This window comes from Fusarium venenatum (assembly GCF_020744135.1).
Source record: "Fusarium venenatum strain MPI-CAGE-CH-0201 chromosome Unknown EDB82scaffold_3, whole genome shotgun sequence".
NCBI lineage: Eukaryota > Fungi > Ascomycota > Sordariomycetes > Hypocreales > Nectriaceae > Fusarium > Fusarium venenatum.
In genome coordinates, this window is record NW_027072131.1 from 2,899,292 (window position 1) to 2,918,827 (window position 19,536).

Consider the following 19,536-nt stretch of genomic DNA (forward strand, 5'->3'; position numbering starts at 1 on the left):
TCACCAGCTGACATCTTGTTGACTTTGAGCGACGTCAAATCTACGATTATCCGTCTACCCGTCTTGTGTCTGTCTGTTTGTCCTCTGTGTTCGGGGCGTACGGAGCATTGGATCAAATCAATCTGCAACCTTGGCTTACCACGACGAATCAAGCCACTGAACCGAACTGGTTTGGTCGTATTAGTTTTGGGTTTATTTAAAAAATCAGGGCGCTAAATACCTGGACAAACTCCATCGTCCAGCGTAAAACCTCACTTATTACAGGCTTCTCAGCTGCAGCAGGATCCACGACTTTGCTGCACCGCGACGGGACCTGACCGCGACGTGGCCCGCTCTCCGTCCACTCAAGAACCTCCGATCGAGACCTCAACCTCTACTTAATATTTATCACTCCAACCTCTCCGCCAGGTCAATTTTTGACCGCCATCTTAGCATCGGCGATTACTTCGTTTCTCTTTCGCTCCCTCGTCTTTCAGAGTGGCCTAGCAAAAGCCCTCTTTGTCGCTCCTTTTTTAAACCTCTTGTCGACTTGTCATCCGATTACTTATCCCTACTTTGTAGTAGAAGACATATGCGTCACCAACCACTTCACCTCTTTTAAAGCACTGAGTTGTTTTCCGACCCGCATTGGTATCCTTGCTGCATCGAACAAGTATCTTCACGTCATCACGCTACCAATCAGACCTAAGAGAAAAGAAAAGAAAGGAAAGGAAAAAAAGAGAAAGAATAAAAAAAGAGACCTAACGACTGACGGCGACCAACTTGACGACTCTTACGTATCTTCCTCTTCGACATGGGCATCAAAACCGTCACTGTTTCCCGCCCTATCGACCTGTCCCCAGGCTCCTAGACAGATCATGATTCTACGATTCATCCATCCGACCCCCGTCTGTCTGTCTGCTGGATAATAGAATTACCAATAGTAGCCATGAGCGATACACCTACGCAAGTCGCCAGGCATGCGCGCCATGCCCATGCCCATGCCCATACCACTTCCACTTCGCCGCCGCCGAGAAACAGAATTTCCGATGATATACTTGCCAATCTCGGTCCGCGCAATGTTGTCGATGCTCTCAATACCGCTACCGGTGCCCTGAGGGCATCGCTCGACAAATTTTCTACCACCGATCGAGAATTTACTATGCGAACCGCCCTTGCGTCGCATGCTATTTGGGTATGGCTCGAGGAGCTACAATCTTGGCCATGGCCGTCCGGGTCAGGCTCTTCCGGTTTTGAGATACCCAGTGAGGAGGAGCGCAAAAAAACAACGGCGCAGCTCTCCGTGCCTGAAGAGGGAGATGACCAATGGATGGGGAGTTTGCTAGCTCGAGACGTAGCAGCATACGACCGGAGGGTCGCTGATATCCAACGTGATTTGTCAGATCTTGGTATCGAGGATATTAAGACACACATTCGCATGAACCACATCGATCCAATGTCCCGGCCAGGCACTCCGCTCAACGAATTCAATGCAGCAGCACAGCTCTCACGTTCCAGCTACAGTCGCATGGAAGACCACACAGCGGTGATCATGACGATTGTCATGCATGCGCTACCCGTTTTAAACAACCTGAGACGCTTATTGCAGACCTGGGACTTGCGCCTTTGCGCCTTACGCCGTGTTCCAACCCTACTACTTGCCCTAGAGGACGCTGAAGTCGCTCTGCAATCCGCCTTCAAGGCCATTTCTCTACATACAAGAGATACACCACAAAAAGATGACGGTTCCTCACAAGATTCGACACTTACAAGAGAAACTTTCGACGTCATGAAAAAGCATATCGAGCAATTGATTGCACGTCCGGGTCGATCTCTTGACTATATGCTCGACTGCTTAGAAGGTCTATCTGACACCCTGCCCGGGGACTGGCTGGACCGTATGGAAGCTGTCGAGTCGAGTTATAGTGACTGGGTTGTCGTGTGCGAAAAGAAGATCCGGGAGACTGAGCGGAACACCCCTGCACAACCTGACCCACCACCACAACCCACAGAACCTCCACGATCACCGTCACCAGTCAAACAAGATACAGAAGCGAAGGACCCTGCTGTACTTGGTGAAAGGGTGGTCGCCAACGAATCCTATAGCGATGATGACACCCCTATCAACGCCAGCACGCGTGTTGTGCCGATCCCATTGCTTCTACCGCCCAAGATAATCAGGAGTGAATCATCTGATGACGTTAGCACGTCTATGGAACCCATAAAGTCCAGAGTTCCTTCTGGCTTGTCCGAGGCCGACACTATCGTGCCCGGATGGCACAAGAGAGATAGTTCATCAGAAAGTGAACCCGAGAGCCCCCCATCATTTCTTCCCATCCAAGAGGTCGACGAGACCTTTGAGGAAGAAAATGATACCTTTGATGGGGTTAGGGACGTCATGCCCGGCACGCCTAAAGCACCCATACAGAGCATCGAGCAGGACCTGATCTCCCCAACAGACTTGACTCGTACCCCTGAGACCCCTGATTTCAACTACAGCTTCTCGCACGACTATGATCGGGAAATTTCCCCTGAACTACCACCTCTTCGCCCTCTACCTCTGCCCCGACCAAGAATGGATCCAGCTCGACAGCTTGCCGTCCGTTCATCAAGCATGAACTTTGCAGCCTTGTCTAGCGACCCTCCTGAGGTATCCGGCTCTCCAGATCTGCCTAGAACTCGAATCCGCGAGGCCGAGTACTTCCAAGCAAGCCCGCCCAGTTCTCCACCCACGGACTCAAGGCTGGCACCCCTTGGCAGCCCTTTCCTGGGACCGGACCGTACTGTTGATGACCTTGACATGTCACCCATGCAAATGCAACAAATAGAAGAGTCTTTCGAGGACGAGTTTGATGACTCTTTTTCAATCTCAGAATATCCTACCGCTTTTGAACACCGACCTAGTGCCGGTGACCAGCATCTTCAACAGCAAATCAGCGACATTATCAGTTCCATACCCGCAAAGATCAAGCTATCTACCGAGCAGTCCAAGGTCAACCTCAATCCCCCTGACTTGCAGTTACCGCGTGTCAGGAAGAGGCCCTCTATCGAACCATTCCGAAGGAGTACATCGGGTCTCTCCTCTACCTCTAGGGCGGGCACGCCTTCATTCACTCTTTCGCCAGTAAAGAACACCAGGGTGCGAAACCGCGGACACTCGGAGATTAAGGTCTATCATCTGTCTAGATCAACTGGTGAAGCCCCGATCAAACTCTTCATCCGCTGTGTTGGTGAGCAGGGAGAACGAGTCATGGTTCGCGTGGGTGGTGGCTGGGCCGACCTAGGTGAATACCTCAAAGAGTATGCAAGCCATCACAAGCGACGATCTGCTGCAGCCAATGCCAAGGTAGAGGTTCTTCCAGAATCACCTAATTCGCGAAGAACGAACGTTGGCTCGAGCCCTGGAGGTCGACCCCAATCTGCTGTGGAAACGTCTCCCATGTCACCTCTATCCGTCCGTAAGACGCGCCGGAGTGTTGGTGCCATGGGCAGCGAAGCACCTCAGCTGGGCTATGGAACACCCGGGGATGAAGGCCCCTCAGAAGTCTTTGGCCGCTCGAGATCGAACTCTCACCTCAGCTGGAAAGAGGACGATAGTTCTTTCCTTGGACTTGCGGGACCTACCGGCAAGAAGGTTGAGATGAGTGAGGAGAATAAGGCATGGGTTGCAAGCGTTAAGGAAAAGGTCAGAATCGCTAGTACCGGTGAACGAAGAACATCATCGACAGCCGGCCAGTTTGGAGAACTTGGCAAAGTCGGTGGCACGAAACGACTATTCCTTAAGTCTGAAGACCGTCGAGAATCGAAGGGAGGTCGAGAGTCGAGAGGAGGTCGCGAATCGCGAGGAAGTGTCAGATGAAGTTGACATGAAGCCACGAACACCTGAGTCTCTGCTCTTTTCACTTACGCATACACACACGCACACGCATACACCTTTTTTCTACCTACGAACCTATCAACCTGAGCAATAGAGCATGCCACAACGCCTTAACGGGGTACGACTTTGCTTTGTGGAGTTGGGGCACAACTGGCACTCATGTCCTGCATGAGCATATCATCTGAATTTATTTTTTCTTTGTTATTACACGGCACGATCTTTATCGGGGGTGGAAACGAGGAGGAAGTAGATAGTCAATACCCAAAGATTTTCCTTTTTGTCATGAATTATTAGTTTAGAGCATCTGGCATGTGAATGGCATGAATCGCAACAGAGATTTGTCCTGGTCACATATTTGAGACGGGCGCGGTCATACTTGAATCGATGCTTAATTGTGTTGCTTAACAAAAGAAATGTTCATTTGATTCCATAGCTGTCCGTAACGGCAAAGACGTGTGTCGTATCATAGCTTGGCCTAAAGCCTATCCATAACCAGATCCTTTCCTGCCAGACCCAATGCACCCGTTTCCGATGTCCGCCTTTTTGTACCTTCTCAATACGTTTGTATCCGATCCTATTCTTTTTGATATTTTATGATTTTGTTTTTGTTTAGTCCTCTTCAGCATTCAGCTTGCGAGCGATACGTCGTTTACCCTTTCCTCCTGCGGGGTTACCCTTAAAGTGCTTCTTGCTGGATGCCGTTGCGACCTCCTTGGGATCGAGGCCGTTCTCGAGAGCGACCATTGTGCGGGCCTTTCGGCCTGACAGGTGCTTGCCTGCTAGAGGGTCCGCCTTGCCTTGGTCTGAGTATTGGTAGTTGAAAGGCTTGTTAACATGGCCCTGGTTGTCACTAGGACCGAAGAAACCCTTGTCGATCTTCTGGGACTTGGGGCCAGCGGGAAGAGGAACGTCGACGGTCGAGGCCAGGTCTACAGCCCCATCGTTGTCGGCAAGGAAAGGTTCGCTGCTAGCTGGGTCAACGATAGAGAGCTGGTTCATAGCAGCGGACAGTGCAGCACGTCGCTTCTCAGGGAGATGCTCCTGATCGTAGAGTCCACGGTTGAAGTCGGCAGCATCGTCGATTCCAGGAGGTGGTGAAACGAAGAGCAGCTTGCCGCCCACGTAGTCCTTGAGTATGTAACGAGCAGCTCGAGATTCATCAGGCTGACCAAGACCTTGGGTCTGGAAACCACGGGCACGGGCATACGAGCGTAGAAACTCGCTAGCGGTAGGGATTCCGGTACCACCCTCCTCGATGGCCCGAGTGCGGATGTGAATACCATAGATGGCCTCAAGGAAAGGCTGGGGAACTCGCTGAGTTACAAGACCAACGGGACCCAAGAACTCACGAAGCTGGTCGATGGGAAGGATACCGTTGCAGACAAGGTCGGCTTTGGTGGTGGCAAAGTTAGGGAAGACAAGACCGGGACAATCGCAGAGGACAACATCTGGGCTGAGGTGGATGGTCTGGAAATGCTTGGTCTTTCCTGGTGTTGACGAGACGGAGACCTTCTTTGAGCCGATAAGAGCGTTGATTGTGGACGATTTACCGACATTGGGGTAACCGACTAAACCGACTTGTAATTTGTGATTCGCGCCTGTTGTCAAGTTAGTTGGAGCTCTTGTATGGTCGGGTGTGATATTTCTTACCTGCGTCTGCAGGAGCGTGTTTCAGGAAGATACCTTCCAGTTCCTCGACTGTCAGGATTTGTGTATCGATCTCGTCCTCCTCTGCAGCCTTGGCTTCTTGGTCGATTTGAGTCTCCTTAGGCTCCTCGGCCAGGGGAGCACCTTCTTGCTCTTGCTGACCACTACTCTCTCCTTGCTCCTCTACTGCTTCTTCAGCAGACTCATCACCTGAGTCCTCGAGATTCCTCGCCTCATTCTCTGCTTTGGCCAACTCGGCCGAGAAGAAACGATAAGCGATGCCTGCCTCCGTTAGGTGCTTTGCCCAAGCCATGCGCTGCTTTGGCGTCATCATATCTGCTTTGTTGATGAGGAGGAGGTTCTCCTTCTTGGGGTCAATCTCCTTGACGTAATCTTCGAGATCCTCTGAACGGAAAAGTAGAGGGTTTCTGGCATCGACAATCTGGACAATAAGGTCTGATCGTTCGATGACTCGCCAGAGTTGTCGCCAGACTTCCAAGTTTCGCTCAAAGGGTGTCATAAGAAGATCGTTGTTCTCTTGCAGCTCAGCTAAGCCGCGTCTCCAATTCAGGAAACTCTCTCGCTCTAGCCGGTCGAGCTCGTCGGGTGTTGTTGTGGAATCCCACTTGGGTCTTCGGGGCACAGAGAGACGACCCTTGTGCTGCTTGTGCTTTCCAAGAACAGCCTTCTCCTCTTGCGCTGAAAGGAGGTATGGGTTCTTCTGGTCTGTGTGGATGATCTTGACGTTGTTTGTCTTCTCAGCAGTGAAGTCGGTTCCCGCCAACTCGGCTGTGGCCAAAAACTCGTCGAGATCGCCTTGCTCCGTGACGGAGCGCATCTTGACCCAAGCAGCATCCTTCTTCTCGTTGACGAGGTATTGCTCGCCTGTAGCGTGGTTCGTTCTTGTGATGGCGGAGGTTCGCTTCCTGTCGGTTCCCTTGCCTTTACCGAAACGATCGTTCATGAGGGCGTTGCCCAAGCCGACCGAGTTCTTGGACTTTGCCAGAACCATTTTAGCAGTTTACTTTGAGATGTGGTTTAATGCACTTTTCGTCTTTGCAATACGAGGAATCTCTGTTCCAAGGCACGATATTTTAAATGAGGGTATAAGTGTTGTGTAAAGGTTTGGTTTGAGTTGAACTGAGAGAGGGCTGTAACGATCAACTGAGTGTGCCCCGCTGATTAATGACTGTTTCTTGGAGGGGCAAATGGAATTTTCGGGGGTCCTTGTCCGTATTTCAATTACCATACTCACACTGTAATTTGTCTCAACACAATTAGGTTCTAGACTGTGTGAGTCAGTTTGCAGGGTATTGGATAACTGTGGATATCTCGATAAGCATTTTTTTCGTCACCCCGCTAGATTTTCTGTACCCGGATGAGTGTGATTGAAGCCCAACACTCACGCTCGTCTCACAACCAGATTCTTGTCGCTTCAAATCGCCAAGATGCCTCGAAAGTGGATGTAAGTGTCAAAATGACGGGATCTATATTTTCACATAATTTACTAATACGTTTTTAATAGCGACAAAAAGTCAGCACAGCACTTTACGCTGGTGCACCGACCGCAAAATGACCCCCTCATCCACGACGAAAATGCGCCTGCAATGGTGCTCAACCCTACTCAGACCAAGAAGGGATCTTCCAAGTCAAAGGACTTAGATGATCTCGCCTCCGAGCTCGGTTACGAAGCCGAGGGTGTCCGCGCGAACGAGGGTGAGGCAGCCAGCTATGGTGTCTACTACGACGATACCGAATACGATTATATGCAGCATCTGCGCGATCTTAACACCGGCGGCGGAGAAGTTGTGTTCGTTGAGTCTGCAGCCTCCACAAACAAGGGCAAGGGAAAGCAGAAGCAGTCGCTCGAGGATGCGCTGAAGAAGCTGGATATCGAGCAAAGTGCAGAGGATATTCTCGACGAAGATATCTTGCCGTCCAAGAACCTTTCAAGGGCCACATATGAGGCTCAACAGGACATTCCCGATTCCCTCAAGGGATTCCAGCCCGACATGGACCCTCGTCTACGAGAAGTTCTCGAGGCTCTGGAAGATGACGCTTTCGTGGACGAAGATGATGACATCTTTAAAGAGCTAGCCAAGGATGGCCGAGAGCTGGAGGACTACGAGTTTGATGAGGCAGGGTTTGACGAAGACGATGGTTGGGAGTCGGATGCTACAGCAAAACCCACCAAGGAGTTCAAGGACGACGATGTGCCCCAGCTTTTGAAGCAGATGGAGCAGCCCGAAGAGGGCCCCTCTCAAGACTGGCTTGAGGACTTCAAGCAGTTCAAGAAGGAACACAAGGGTGCCAATGCACCTGTTGCGCCATCGCAGTCCGAGGTGCAGTCGATGTGGACAACCACCACCAATGGTGGCCGCCGCAAGAAGAGAAAGGGAGCCCTTACCGACAACTCGAGTTACTCCATGAGTTCCTCATCTTTAGTCCGAACTGAGCAGATGACTCTCTTGGACGCAAGATTCGACAAGATTGAGGAGGCATACAATGAGGACATGGACGATGATATGCAATCAGTATCTGCTGTGTCCACCATGTCAACCGTTCAAGGGCCACTCCGCAGTGACTTTGACGGCATCATGGATGACTTCCTTGGAAATTTTACCAAGCCCGGAAAGAGAACGAATAAGAAGAACAAGGCCCAAACAGGCCTTGAGCAGCTGGATGAGATCCGACAGGGGTTGGGACCTGCTCGAATTCGGGGTCGCGTAAGGTAAATGTCGATTCAGTGCGAAATGGATAGAACAGATCATCGGGTGAATCTGTATGGGATACAAAAAAAAAGGAGTTTAGGAGTATTAATTACCAATGAAACAATTTAAAATTTCTTCTTTAATTGATATTTCTGAGCCGCTATTGTAAAGTACTCAACTGTTTCATCCTTCCTCATTGTCCTATGAATGCACGTCACGTGCTGGGTGGACCATTGTTGCAGACGAAAGCTCCCCAGAATGGGAACTAGCTTGATGGGCTCAATTCTACCTCGAGCATTCATTCATTCGATAACTAACCACCTATTTTACCATCATCCACGTCACGCCACGCATCCCGAGCGCTTCAACTTACTCCCATGTTCAAACGATCCCTCAGATGAGTGCGACATTTGTTGCATCATCAAACCAGATGTTCTCGGCTTTTGGTCAACCAACGCGGAGTCCTTCTCCAGCGTTTAATCCTTTCGCGGCCAAGTCCGAAGACAAAGGAAGCGCATTCGGTGTTGACGGCGCGAGCGATTCTTCCAAAACGACACGGAAGAAACGAACATCGGCCTTTGGTGACCATAGCGATAGCGAAGCGAAGCGAAAGGCCAAGACCGGTTTTAAGGGAAAAGATGGCAATCTGAGTGACGGAGGCGGTAGGCCCAAAACCCGTAAAGGTGACGACAAGAAGAAGATCAACGATTCAAAGAAAACCCCATTCGGTGCTACCCCTTCTACCAAGAAACCTGCAGGTCAAAACGCGCGCAACAATGGCTCTAACCCATTCGCGACGACGCGTGATGAATCGCGACCAACTTCGTCATCAAGCGTCGACACCCAGGATTATCACGTCCCCGAAGCCCACCATTCCGACGACCCTCATGCCAAAAGAGTATACGAGCAGTTGCGGAAAGATGGTATTCACCCTCCTCAATGGCCATCCCAACCCGGAAATCCTAAGAACAAGGGCGAGGTCTCGAAATTTCGCGAGAAATACGAAACCTACCGTAGCAAAGCACGCGCCTCACTCACAAAGGCTGGCCTAATCGACGACCCGGAAAAGCGAAAGACACTTCAAGATGCGATCGACTTCAAGGGTATCTGTGAGGATATGTGCCCCGAGTACGAAAAGATCACGCGAATCAACGAAATGGATGTTCACCAACCAGAGAAAAATCCCAAAACAACGTTTGCCAACACAAATCGCATGATCAAGAAGCTTGCCCGTTCCGCTGCTGGTCAAGAGGCGCCTCTTCCCATGGATGTTCGATCGATCCCGGCTCTCAAAAGGACGTTGGACTATCTTATTGATGATCTATTATGTGAAGACGGAAAACTACCAGGCTTGCATGGCTTCCTCTGGGACAGAACACGAGCGATCCGCCGAGACTTTACCTTCTTCTCATCCCTCACACCTGACGAAATGAAACTGCAAGTCTATGTTTTAGAGAACATTGCTAGGTTCCATGTCACAGCACTACATCTGCTCACTCAAGAGGGCAAAGCACCCGAAGATTTTGTGGAACAACAAGAATTAGAACAGCTTGGAAAGGCTCTGCTATCTCTCCGTGACGCCTACGATGACTGTAATGACCAAGGCATCAGCTGCGAAAACGAGCCCGAATTCCGAGCATATTATCTCATATTCCATGCATACGACTCAAACATTATCGAAACTCTCCAGCGCCAGTGGAAGCCAAATCTTTGGAGGGACTCTGATGAGGTTCGCACAGCAGTTTCGCTGGTTGAGGCTCTTCAGAACACCCAAGATTTCCATGGACCTCTCAAGGACGCACCATCATTAGCTGCATCATCAGCATACCAATCATATTTCCGAATTGTCGAGGATCCCAAAGTTTCTTACACAATGGCCTGCTTCGCAGAATGTCATTTTCCCAGACTCCGCCGTTGCATCCTATCTGCTATAAAACGAGGTCTTGCTCGGCCTCGCGAGACTTCCAAGGACGTCACAGCTGCTGAGTTGAACAAATTCCTTCGCTTCGATACTGTTGAGCAGGCGATTGAATTCGCAGAACTACATAATATTGAATTCGGTGAATGCGAAGAAGATCCTTCTGATCTCAGCCGCCAATACGCAAAGCTGGACAGTCGAGCTTCGTTGCCTCACCTTCGACTGCAGCATCAGTTCTCTCACAATCTGGTTGAAAAGAAGCGCGGTTCAAAAACCCTCCCTCAGCTTATTCACGAGACTGTATATCAAGATACGACTCTTGCCAAACCTGCAACTAACGGATTTGCTGGAGGAAGTGCTTTCACACCAAGTACTCAAGCTACCAACAAACCTTCGATCCCAACTGGACCCAAATCGACATCACCGAGTCCCTTTACATTGCCCAGCGCCTCTGGTGGATCTTTGGGAAATAATAAGGCTGTTAACGGCACCTCAGGTAAGACCCCTCCCCTACTGTTTACTGTACGCCAAAGATTCTGCATACCGTGGCTCTCTACATATACAACTATATGTAAAGGCCTTTATTTTGCAGGCGAATAGGAAATCGCATTCAGCCGGAGACTCGATAAGCCATCGCTCCTGAGATATACTCAGAGCAACACCGTTGGCTCGAGATGAACCACTGGAAATCTGGCAAAGACACGCCTAAACCACTGGTTCTGACGTTTGTATTCGCTAGGGACTACATCCAACGGAACCACACCCACGAACGGCTTTGCTGTGCAACAACCAATATCACAGAAAAATCCTTTTGTTTCAGTCCTGGCTCCTTCAGCCAAACAGCCTGTTGGTAACCCATTTGCACCAGCCACTTCTGCATCTACGCCATCACTACCTGGCAACACCCCTGCTAAAACAGACACCGGCTCTCAGCAGACACAGGCTCTTGGAACAGCACAACCTTTAAACCCGTTTGCCTCTTCATTCAAACTACCAACTACCACAGATGCACCAGCAACGAGTAGCCCATTCGCTCAACCTTTCACCTCCGCAAATCAAGAGACTGAACCGGCAACAAAACCGACGTTTTCCTTCCTGCCGGTCAACCCTATCTCAGCGACAGAAACCGCTTCTAGTAAGGAGTCGACAGACAAACCACAGAATCAATCTACAACAGCAGAGTCGACAAAGCCACCTACCATCAACTTCACCCCTCCTACCCCTCAACTATCTTCATTTCCCACTAGTACTACAATACAACCACAAAATCCATTAACGTCGAGCGCCAGTAACAGCGCAACGCAATCCACACCCACAACAGGGCTTGGCTTGGACAAACCTGTACCAAGCAACAAAGAAGTGCCTAAGCCAGCAACAAGCATCCTTGGCTCACAGCCGCCTGCTGCGTCAACACCTCAATTCTCGTTCCCATCCATTGGAACATCAGCTTTCCCAGCACCTCCTAAGAGCAGCGATGTATCTCAGCCCTCGACGGCCCTGGCACCCGCTCAACCACCAAAAGAGCCCAGCCCTCCTCCAGCACTGCCAGTTCCAGCACGTGATCTCCTTGGTGACTTCACTAAGTGGTTTGTTGTGGGCGACAACGGACTCATGGACGAGTTTCAAGCATTCATGTTAGACAACATTCTCCAGGGTGTATATCGAAAGTATATTCGAGACGAAGAAGCAAAGAGAAAGAAAGAGGAGGAAGAACAAGTCTGTGCAAAGGCGGAGCAATTCCGTATCTATAACCTATCAGTCAAGTACTTCTATCGTTGGAAGGAGATTGCACGCGATCGACGCCTGAGTCAGCTTCGTCGCAGTGGTCGAGAACAAATGAGAGCCTACTACGAGGAACAACGTGCAGCCCAGGCAAAGGTCCAGAAAGACGCTGCTCGTAGAGCGGCCCGTGAAAAAGCTGAAATCGCGGAATTGAACCGATCGGAAGAGTTGAAGGACTTTCTCAAGCACAAAAAGCCCAGCAAACGTCGCCAAGCAGAAGAGGAGAACGCACTACTCGCTTCTGGTGTTTTATCCGGAATCGACAACGAACAAGAAGCCATCACCAGGATCGTGCGTAGAGCGCCATCTGTTGCTAGTTCTGTCTCGAGTAAGCAGTCCAGCGCATCTTTCTCAAGAGGTGGCTCCAAAACCAGGGCTCTTCGGCAACAGTTCGCTGGCGACCAACAAGCCGCATTCAGGCGCTCACTGCCTCCTATGGCCTCAAGGAATACCTCAAGCCCCGAGCCTGGTAATCGTGTCAGTAGGGTTTCCGAACGCTGGCGTCTCAAAGCTATGGGTATTGTTCAATTGCCCGATGGCACGGCTGTGCCCGACTCGATAGCAAATGAGATGCACCGCGATAAAAAAAGGCTTGGAGTTAGTATGATGGGGCCGCCCAGTAGCTACCCCATCCGCCGAGCCTCCGGAGGCGATTTCGCACGCTCAGAAACACGACCGCGCATTTCCAGCTCACACGATACAGCCGACACCAGCGAATCTGACAGTGGCACCACCAAAAACAAGAGAAAGCGCGCAACTGAAGACGATGACGAAGCTACTCAAGAACGCCAAGCTAAGTCCAGCTCGCATAAACGGGTCATGAGCGATGCGCAAAATCTTATCAACGAACTCCGCTCTATGAGAGAGGAGATGGAAGAAGGCGCGACATGGTTCAAAGATCAGAACGACAGACTACAAAGCGAGTTGATTAGTAGAAGCTCAACACCCTGGGATCAAGATGCATGATTGAGAAAGTAGGAAGCAAGAAATTGCGACTAATGGAGGGTTACACTACTATCCTGAGTATATAATACTGCAATTGGATGGATGTGAGTGAGTAGGAGGTATATACCTGTTTCAACAGTTATGCTTTTGGTTAGCTACCTCGTTGTCTGTTCGTAAACAAGGGGTAGTATGGTTTGATTTGGTTTTAAACGGCATTGCATGGCACAAGGGAATGATTTGGCGAATACACATATCCGGCATTTAAAGTTGCACTACACACATTCTATGTCTCGTTAATTGTGATGGCCATGCCTTGCCGAATTCTGTGCTTTGAAAATCTAATCTTGTCCAAGTTTTTGAGTCTGCTTATGCTGATCGTCTCGATACCAACAGTCATAGGCAAACATACTCAGTAGCACTATTCCACAAGATGGTCTAAGAATGGAGCTGGGTTCTCGACTTATCACAAGAGTAAAATAGAAGTGGTTAGATTACCCAATATTAGAAGTGATAATCGAGTCAACAAACGGTATACATGAAACGATTTTGACCCAGAAACTACTTGCACCTATTTTTGCATCTATCAGTAGCATCAACATCCGTAAACCCTTCCAGTACGAGTTTGGTGACGTCCTATGGGACTCTTGGGAGCCGTTGAGGAGTTGAGCCGCAGCCTCTACTTGTTAGAATCGACCGCCCGGACATTTTCTGATTCTACTTATTCTTCTGTCATTCTATCAGTACCAGAGAGAAGCCCATATCTTCTTCAAACCGCGTCAACTGAGAGAATTCCAATCTCTTCGTGTTATAGATATTTGAAGCCCTGACCCTCAACTTGTACGAACTGGAAGGTACAGAGCTTTCATCGTTGAATAAGATAATGCCTGGACACTCTCCAATCACGCTCTATCCAGTTTTCATAAAACTGTCGCCCAAGTCTTGGATCGTCGTCGGTGCCAGAGTCGATCGTGGCATTCTCTATCCCTTCTCCGGTCGTTATATTTGCTGAGCTCAATTTTTGGCCATTCCGAAAGATACAAATAAGTCCACAAGTCTCTCAAATACCGGCCTCGTTATTTCGGTTCAACAGTTCACTCCAATCCCCCACACTTTATCGACATATCTGGCAGCTGGTTAATCTGGGGTACAGAGTCTGGGGGAGATAAGAGGAAGTGTCAAAGATAACGCCCCCTGACTTTGGCCACTTTCTTTCAACTACTACTCAGATAACGGAGATTTCTTGCCCCTTGTCACCCCAGATTTCCCCCCACGCAGCGGCGTTAAACTTGACCGGGGAGAGGTACTTGGCAAGTTGATCACTCTGAGATCGTAGTAGATCAACTTGCTGTCAATGTTACAAGATTTATATCCATCATGCTCCATCCCGTTCAGGCTCTATCTGGATGCATGTACTTAGTATGGGGACAGTTGTAGTGGCAATGATCACAAAGTATGCCTTGATCCCCCCCACGCATATGGACATGGGAGCCATGGTCATGAACATGGAGGGCAGCCACGCGGGGGGCGGTCAATTCTATTGACATGATGTATCACAGTCTAATCTGGCTATGACAATCAGGTTCCAATATTACACTGCATGTATTCGATGTAAGTGGCAGGTGGACTTGGCAGTCTTATCCATGACGTGGTGGTGTTTATTAATAAATTATTCAACTGGTTGCTATTCTAGTACAAGAACGAGCTGGAAACCTGTCTAGCTTTTCCCTTCCACTTCATTTTTGTTTTGTTTTCTACCACTCCTACTAGTGTCCGCAAATACAGATACTGAATAAAACACACTGCTCAGGTAATCAATGATATATTCTGAGAAATATCCATCGACATGAACAACACAAGCAACAATCCGGCATGGGTGTATACTGAAGGTATATCCCCTTCCCCTTGACCAAAGGGTTCAATTGCTCTTCTCAATGACTTCCTTTCATGGGACGATCAATTATAGGACAGAGAACATATATGCGGCAATGACAAGTGTTGACTGTACGTGCCGAGATAAAAGAGACATAACATCACAAAGCAACAAGAGACGGATGATAATTCGTTATTTTTTTCAAGTCATCCAATGACCAAGTCGTGATACAGTCGTTCAGGTCTTAAGCCTACCCCTGAGGAACGCCTCTTGATAATTCGCAACTACCGTTGGACCAACAACCGATTAAAGCACAACTCCCGCCGAAATGCAATGCCCACCAGGTCCGACTCCACGATCCGCCACAGGATTCACTGGGGCTTATAGATTTGACTAGAGATTCTTCCCGTTTTCTTCTGTTCTTCTTTTTGAACAGCCTTCGTCACTTTCTTTTTCGTATCGTGCTTTTCCATCAAAAAAATCCGGGACGCCATGGGCCCTCAAATATCGGGCTGCCTCATCATGCTAACCACTCCTCCTCGTCGCGCTTACGGCCTTTTATCACAAGACCATCGTCATTATCATCATCGCTGTCGTCGTCGTCGCCTTCATGGATCCTCAGTTGCTCGACCGAGTGTGCTGCGTGTTGCACCTCCTCGTCGTCGCTGGAATCATCTTCCAACATCCATGTCAGGCCGTTGGCTTCCTCTTCTATAGGAAACATCTCCCTGGCGTACTCTTCAATGCCTCGGGGACCCTCCCATAGTTCCAGAGCTTCGCTTGGGCAGCTTAGTTCAACCTTTGGATCTCCGAAGTAAGGCGGCTGCTTTCTAGGATCCTTTCGGTTGGGGTCGTAGAGTTGCTCAAGAGCCACGAGCTGTTCGCGGTAACCTTCTGGGATGCGGACCTTCACCTCGATGGGCCCATGAACATAGCGCACAGGACGACCAACTCCCTTGGAGAAAAGGCGACACACCTCCTTTGGGGTCAAGTACTCGTATGCAAGTGCGATACGCTCTCCGTTCCACTTGGCAGGGCCGTCCTTGAAAATTTGGAGAACTGCAGGACCGACGTCGTGCTCAGCATCTAGCCAAGGTAGCTTGGCATCAGGATGGAAAGGCGCTTGCCATCTAAAGGAGCCGTCCTTCTGCAACTCCATACAGAAGAGGGGGTATTGAAGAGAGGTGAAGTTGTTGTTGTAAATGCCAGTGTAAACAAAGGTGGCAGGCATTCTCAATTTGCGCACATACTGCTCGACTTCATGCTTGGCGGCCCAAAGAGGCAGCGAGGGCCACTTGGTATCATAGGCAGCATGGTCGGGCATCGATGAGTAGACATAGTGCTGGATTCCGGCGCGCTTGGCGGCATCGGCAAGGGCTTTTCCAATGGCAATCTCGTCGCCGTAAAAAGTGGTGTTGATGAAGGCGAGTTGAGCTCCGCGGAAAAGATTGGCGATCAGGTCGTAGTTGACTCCGACACCAGTCAGAGGGCCATGCTTGGTGACATCGCGGTTTGCTTCAGAGGGCTGGTGCCTCGTGTACAGTTCACCAACAAGAACGGTCACATTGGGATTCGCGGAGACTTCAGAAGCGATCACGCCGTCCAGATTTCTCAACTGAGCACGAACATGGTAACCAACAGCGGTGGCGACGCGAATGAAAGACGCAGCCTGTCGCCCGCTGGCGTTTATGACAGCGATGGTCTTGTCGGGGTTTGACATGAGCCTCTTATAAGGACGGAAAGTTAAAGAGTTATTTCTGGAATTCGCGAGCGGAGAAGAATCGGAGTAGGATGATCTCGAGTGTTTGTGCTGTTTGTAGAAAACACCCGTCTGAGGCTGATGTTGAGGCTGAGTCTGGTCGCCGGGTATTCGAATGGGGATACTGGCGGTCATGGACCCGTTTAGTTGAGCGGGCATGCTATTGCAGTGCTTCGCGCTCTGTATGTGTTGTGGAAAAGAAAAGATCACTTTCGCGATCGGGAGGGAGCAGCCACCGGAGACGGAGCGGAGATGGCAGAAGGGCCTTTATTAGCCGGGACGGGTCAGAGCAAAGTCAAAGCCGGTACGGTTCTCAGTATGCCGGTTAGGGGAGGCAAAACAGATACGACCACCAACGAAAAGGTTTAGGTACAGGCGGACAAAGGTAACAGTACAGGCAATATGTACGTAAAACTCAATGTATGGTGGTGGATCGACCAGAGGGCAACCGATGCAGACAGACAGGGTTGTTAGTCTGTCTGAAAGGTAGAGAGGGAGGAGGGGGGAGGAAGAAAGAGGAAGATCGTGAGAAAGTCAACCAAGAAGAGAAAGAGGGGGAGGAAAATATAGAGAATTTCAGTCAAGTCAGAGTCTCGACTAGTTGTGAGCAAACCCCAGTAAAAGAAAAGAAAAAGAGGTCACGATGCTCCGTCGCGGCGTTGCGCCAGGCTTGTCTTGACTTGTCTTGCGCTCAGCGTGCGCGCCCCAGTTCCTGGGTGGATTTAAATAGGTAAGGTAAGGGTAATGAGAATTCAATCCAGTCCGATCAAACAGGCAAGCCAGCCCAGCCCTGGCCCCAAGCCAATGCAATGTGCGATTGTGGGTGAAGGTGGATTTGGAGAATTGACGAGCTTTTGGTCTCGTTTTCGAAAAGTCCTAGCGCTGATTGATTTCAAGGGTCCTTCCTGTACATAAGATGCGGCAGGAGAGAATCGAGGTTCGAAGCACTGACAACCCAGATGAACGAGTAGTAGTAGAGGAGAGTCAAGACGAGCTGATGATGAGAGAAAAAGTCGACTTGCAGCTGTAATGTAATGTAGGGGGATCCGTAGCACCGGTCAAGAACAGGTCGATCTCGTGTAAGAACAGTTCATGAATAGGAGCAGAATTGGTTGGAAAGAGCTAGGCTCTGTGCAAGTATAAGATAGGTTGTAGTTGCAGTTGAAGTCGGTCGGTGTGTAGCAGCCGTACAAAAGAAGAAGAACCTATACCTTTGTAAGGTAATGTATCCAAGGCAAGACAAGGTACGGATAGGATGGAATGGTAATAAGGGTGGTGTCGGTTTATGGCGTGCGGTACGGGCTTTGATAGCGGGGAGGGGTGTGTAAAAGATGGGGTGGTGTAGAGATAGCACCGAGTCCTTGAAACCGACTGCCAGCAGTGGAGATCACTCGCTGTAATCCGCACACAAACGAGGGTCCTCGTGGGTTCGATCTGGGGCCAAATGTGATGGCGTCGATGAAGCCCAAAGAGGTTCAAGTCCAATTTGAGCGTAGAGGGAGAAGGTGCCAAGAGAAGGAGCTGCAAGTAGCTCCAGACGGATAGCAAATTTGAGCAAGAACAATCTTGGAAATGAGGGGTCTGGGCTGGTTTCCTTCTTTCCATAGGTTCCCGTACAGCAAGAGCAAGTATGAAAGATCTTCTTTGGTCCTTGCTCCTGCCCGCTGTTTAGTCCGGGCCTGACGCAGCAGGCGCAGGCGCAGAAGCAAAAGCACTCCATCCGTACCTGCTACGATTAACAGTCTGTGTGTGACCCAGCCCAAACTGGATAAGGCAGCCAATCAAAAGACACGCTTCAATTCGTTATCAATTACATCAGAGTTCCTGATTTGATAGGACACGCCTATGACATGACACAGCCCTCGGATCTTTCACTGACAGTCTATCCAGGGCTGAAGATTTACTTTGCTTGCAGAAGTGCAGTAGAACACGATGGAAAGAATGGGGAAATGGGGAACATGGCAGAATATTGCGGGTGGAAACCGGGGAACGGCTGGCAGTGTTCGCTTGCTTGACCCAGCCTGGCCTGGCCAGATCAAAAAAAGATCGTGAGAATGAGGGGAAGCCGGAGAAGGGAAAGGGGAGATAACAACATATGGATACTTGGTCACAATGGGAAACTAAAGTGGCCATTGCTTTGTACCACGCACTGCGACTGGTGACTAGGGACCGGCATGGAAGACCGACTCGACCGACTGATAAGAGAATTGGCAGTCAGTCGAAGGAAACGCCATGTTTAATTCAACGACACTACATAAGTACCGCGACACGCCTCCGGTACCTTTGTTGGTGGTATGATTGTGCGGCAGCTCTAGCCAAGACAGATGTATCGTCTGATACAAGGGATACATTAACAGTTGCCTTTTTTGTCCATCTGGATTTTGGTCAACGAGTCACCTGTCTTGTTTTCCTACAAGCTAGCTCAGACGGAACCACTCCGTGTTTCTGCTCTTATCAGTACCTCCGCCATGTACTGTACCCTTCCGGATGAAACAGTTCTACACTCTTGACCGTTATTTCAAGGTTAAAAAAGGGATCATCCTCTCCAAGATGAGACAAGAGAGGGCCGGATACGAAAGGGAAAGATAAAGAAAAGTGTTGTTGCGTTGTACGCTGTGTTGTCTCTTCAACCCAGCAGGTCATCAATGGCTCTATTACAGACGCCCCTGTACCTAGGCTGCATTCCCGTTGACAAGTACAAGTCACCTTACCCTCGTGGTACTCTGTAGAGACGATGGAAATAGCGATTTCCAGGAAATCATTCAGCGTTACGTTAACTCACCACCCAATACGATAGCTCGAGCCAATACAAATCCAGTAGCACAACAGGGACAGAGGGAAAGAGAAAAATTCAAAACCGGGCTGGAAAAAGCTTCTGGAGTCGTCAAGGTGGATAAGGATAGTGCTAGAAGATTGGTCTTGGGTGAAAGCTTGGACCAATCGGGGCAAAAATTGATTGCTCGTGGTGAATGAGCCGCTTCCAAGGATACCTACTTGTCTGTCTGTACCTTGGTAGTTATCGCTATCAATCTGGGCTTACAGTACACA

At 49.7% G+C, this 19,536-nt stretch overlaps 6 protein-coding genes across 6 annotated transcripts; 3 read left to right on the forward strand and 3 right to left on the reverse strand.

The window, feature by feature from the left end:
- Positions 1 to 928: 928 nt before the first annotated feature.
- Positions 929 to 3,838, forward strand: EDB82DRAFT_546686 (uncharacterized protein; the record flags this gene model as incomplete). The annotated part of the gene is made up of 1 exon (XM_025727200.2): positions 929 to 3,838. The coding sequence occupies one exon, from the start codon at positions 929 to 931 to the stop codon at positions 3,836 to 3,838; it is 2,910 nt and encodes a 969-aa protein (XP_025581691.2).
- Positions 3,839 to 4,228: 390 nt separating this feature from the next.
- Positions 4,229 to 6,676, reverse strand: EDB82DRAFT_505568 (P-loop containing nucleoside triphosphate hydrolase protein). Its single transcript, XM_025727201.2, has 2 exons — positions 5,507 to 6,676; positions 4,229 to 5,454 (listed from the first exon to the last, which is right to left on the reverse strand). The coding sequence occupies exons 1-2, from the start codon at positions 6,513 to 6,515 to the stop codon at positions 4,466 to 4,468; spliced, it is 1,998 nt and encodes a 665-aa protein (XP_025581692.2). The 5' UTR covers positions 6,516 to 6,676; the 3' UTR covers positions 4,229 to 4,465.
- Positions 6,677 to 6,878: 202 nt separating this feature from the next.
- On the forward strand, positions 6,879 to 8,357 carry EDB82DRAFT_505570 (Low temperature viability protein). The gene is made up of 2 exons (XM_065608746.1): positions 6,879 to 6,968; positions 7,029 to 8,357. The coding sequence occupies exons 1-2, from the start codon at positions 6,952 to 6,954 to the stop codon at positions 8,236 to 8,238; spliced, it is 1,227 nt and encodes a 408-aa protein (XP_065463908.1). The 5' UTR covers positions 6,879 to 6,951; the 3' UTR covers positions 8,239 to 8,357.
- A 148-nt stretch (positions 8,358 to 8,505) lies between these two features.
- On the forward strand, positions 8,506 to 13,376 carry EDB82DRAFT_232639 (SAC3/GANP/Nin1/mts3/eIF-3 p25 family-domain-containing protein). Its single transcript, XM_025727202.2, has 2 exons — positions 8,506 to 10,628; positions 10,872 to 13,376. The coding sequence occupies exons 1-2, from the start codon at positions 8,612 to 8,614 to the stop codon at positions 12,878 to 12,880; spliced, it is 4,026 nt and encodes a 1,341-aa protein (XP_025581693.2). The 5' UTR covers positions 8,506 to 8,611; the 3' UTR covers positions 12,881 to 13,376.
- Positions 13,377 to 14,943: 1,567 nt separating this feature from the next.
- EDB82DRAFT_232707 (NmrA-like family-domain-containing protein) lies at positions 14,944 to 16,778 on the reverse strand. Its single transcript, XM_025727203.2, has one exon. It carries the CDS (start codon positions 16,645 to 16,647, stop codon positions 15,250 to 15,252), a length of 1,398 nt encoding a protein of 465 aa, XP_025581694.1. The 5' UTR covers positions 16,648 to 16,778; the 3' UTR covers positions 14,944 to 15,249.
- Positions 16,779 to 17,416: 638 nt separating this feature from the next.
- EDB82DRAFT_232664 (uncharacterized protein) lies at positions 17,417 to 18,158 on the reverse strand. Its single transcript, XM_065607267.1, has one exon. The coding sequence runs from the start codon at positions 18,091 to 18,093 to the stop codon at positions 17,611 to 17,613; it is 483 nt and encodes a 160-aa protein (XP_065463909.1). The 5' UTR covers positions 18,094 to 18,158; the 3' UTR covers positions 17,417 to 17,610.
- Positions 18,159 to 19,536: the final 1,378 nt, after the last annotated feature.

Excerpts from the sequence above, each read along its gene's own strand:
- EDB82DRAFT_232707 (XM_025727203.2), bottom strand. The coding sequence starts at position 16,647 with ATGCCCGCTCAACTAAACGGGTCCATGACCGCCAGTATCCCCATTCGA.
- EDB82DRAFT_232639 (XM_025727202.2), top strand. The coding sequence starts at position 8,612 with ATGAGTGCGACATTTGTTGCATCATCAAACCAGATGTTCTCGGCTTTT. Across the intron at positions 10,629-10,871 it reads GGCTGTTAACGGCACCTCAG|GGACTACATCCAACGGAACC; the intron begins GTAAGACCCCTC and ends TGTATTCGCTAG.
- EDB82DRAFT_232664 (XM_065607267.1), bottom strand. The coding sequence starts at position 18,093 with ATGGAAAGAAGGAAACCAGCCCAGACCCCTCATTTCCAAGATTGTTCT.
- EDB82DRAFT_505568 (XM_025727201.2), bottom strand. The coding sequence starts at position 6,515 with ATGGTTCTGGCAAAGTCCAAGAACTCGGTCGGCTTGGGCAACGCCCTC. Across the intron at positions 5,455-5,506 it reads ACACGCTCCTGCAGACGCAG|GCGCGAATCACAAATTACAA; the intron begins GTAAGAAATATC and ends ACTTGACAACAG.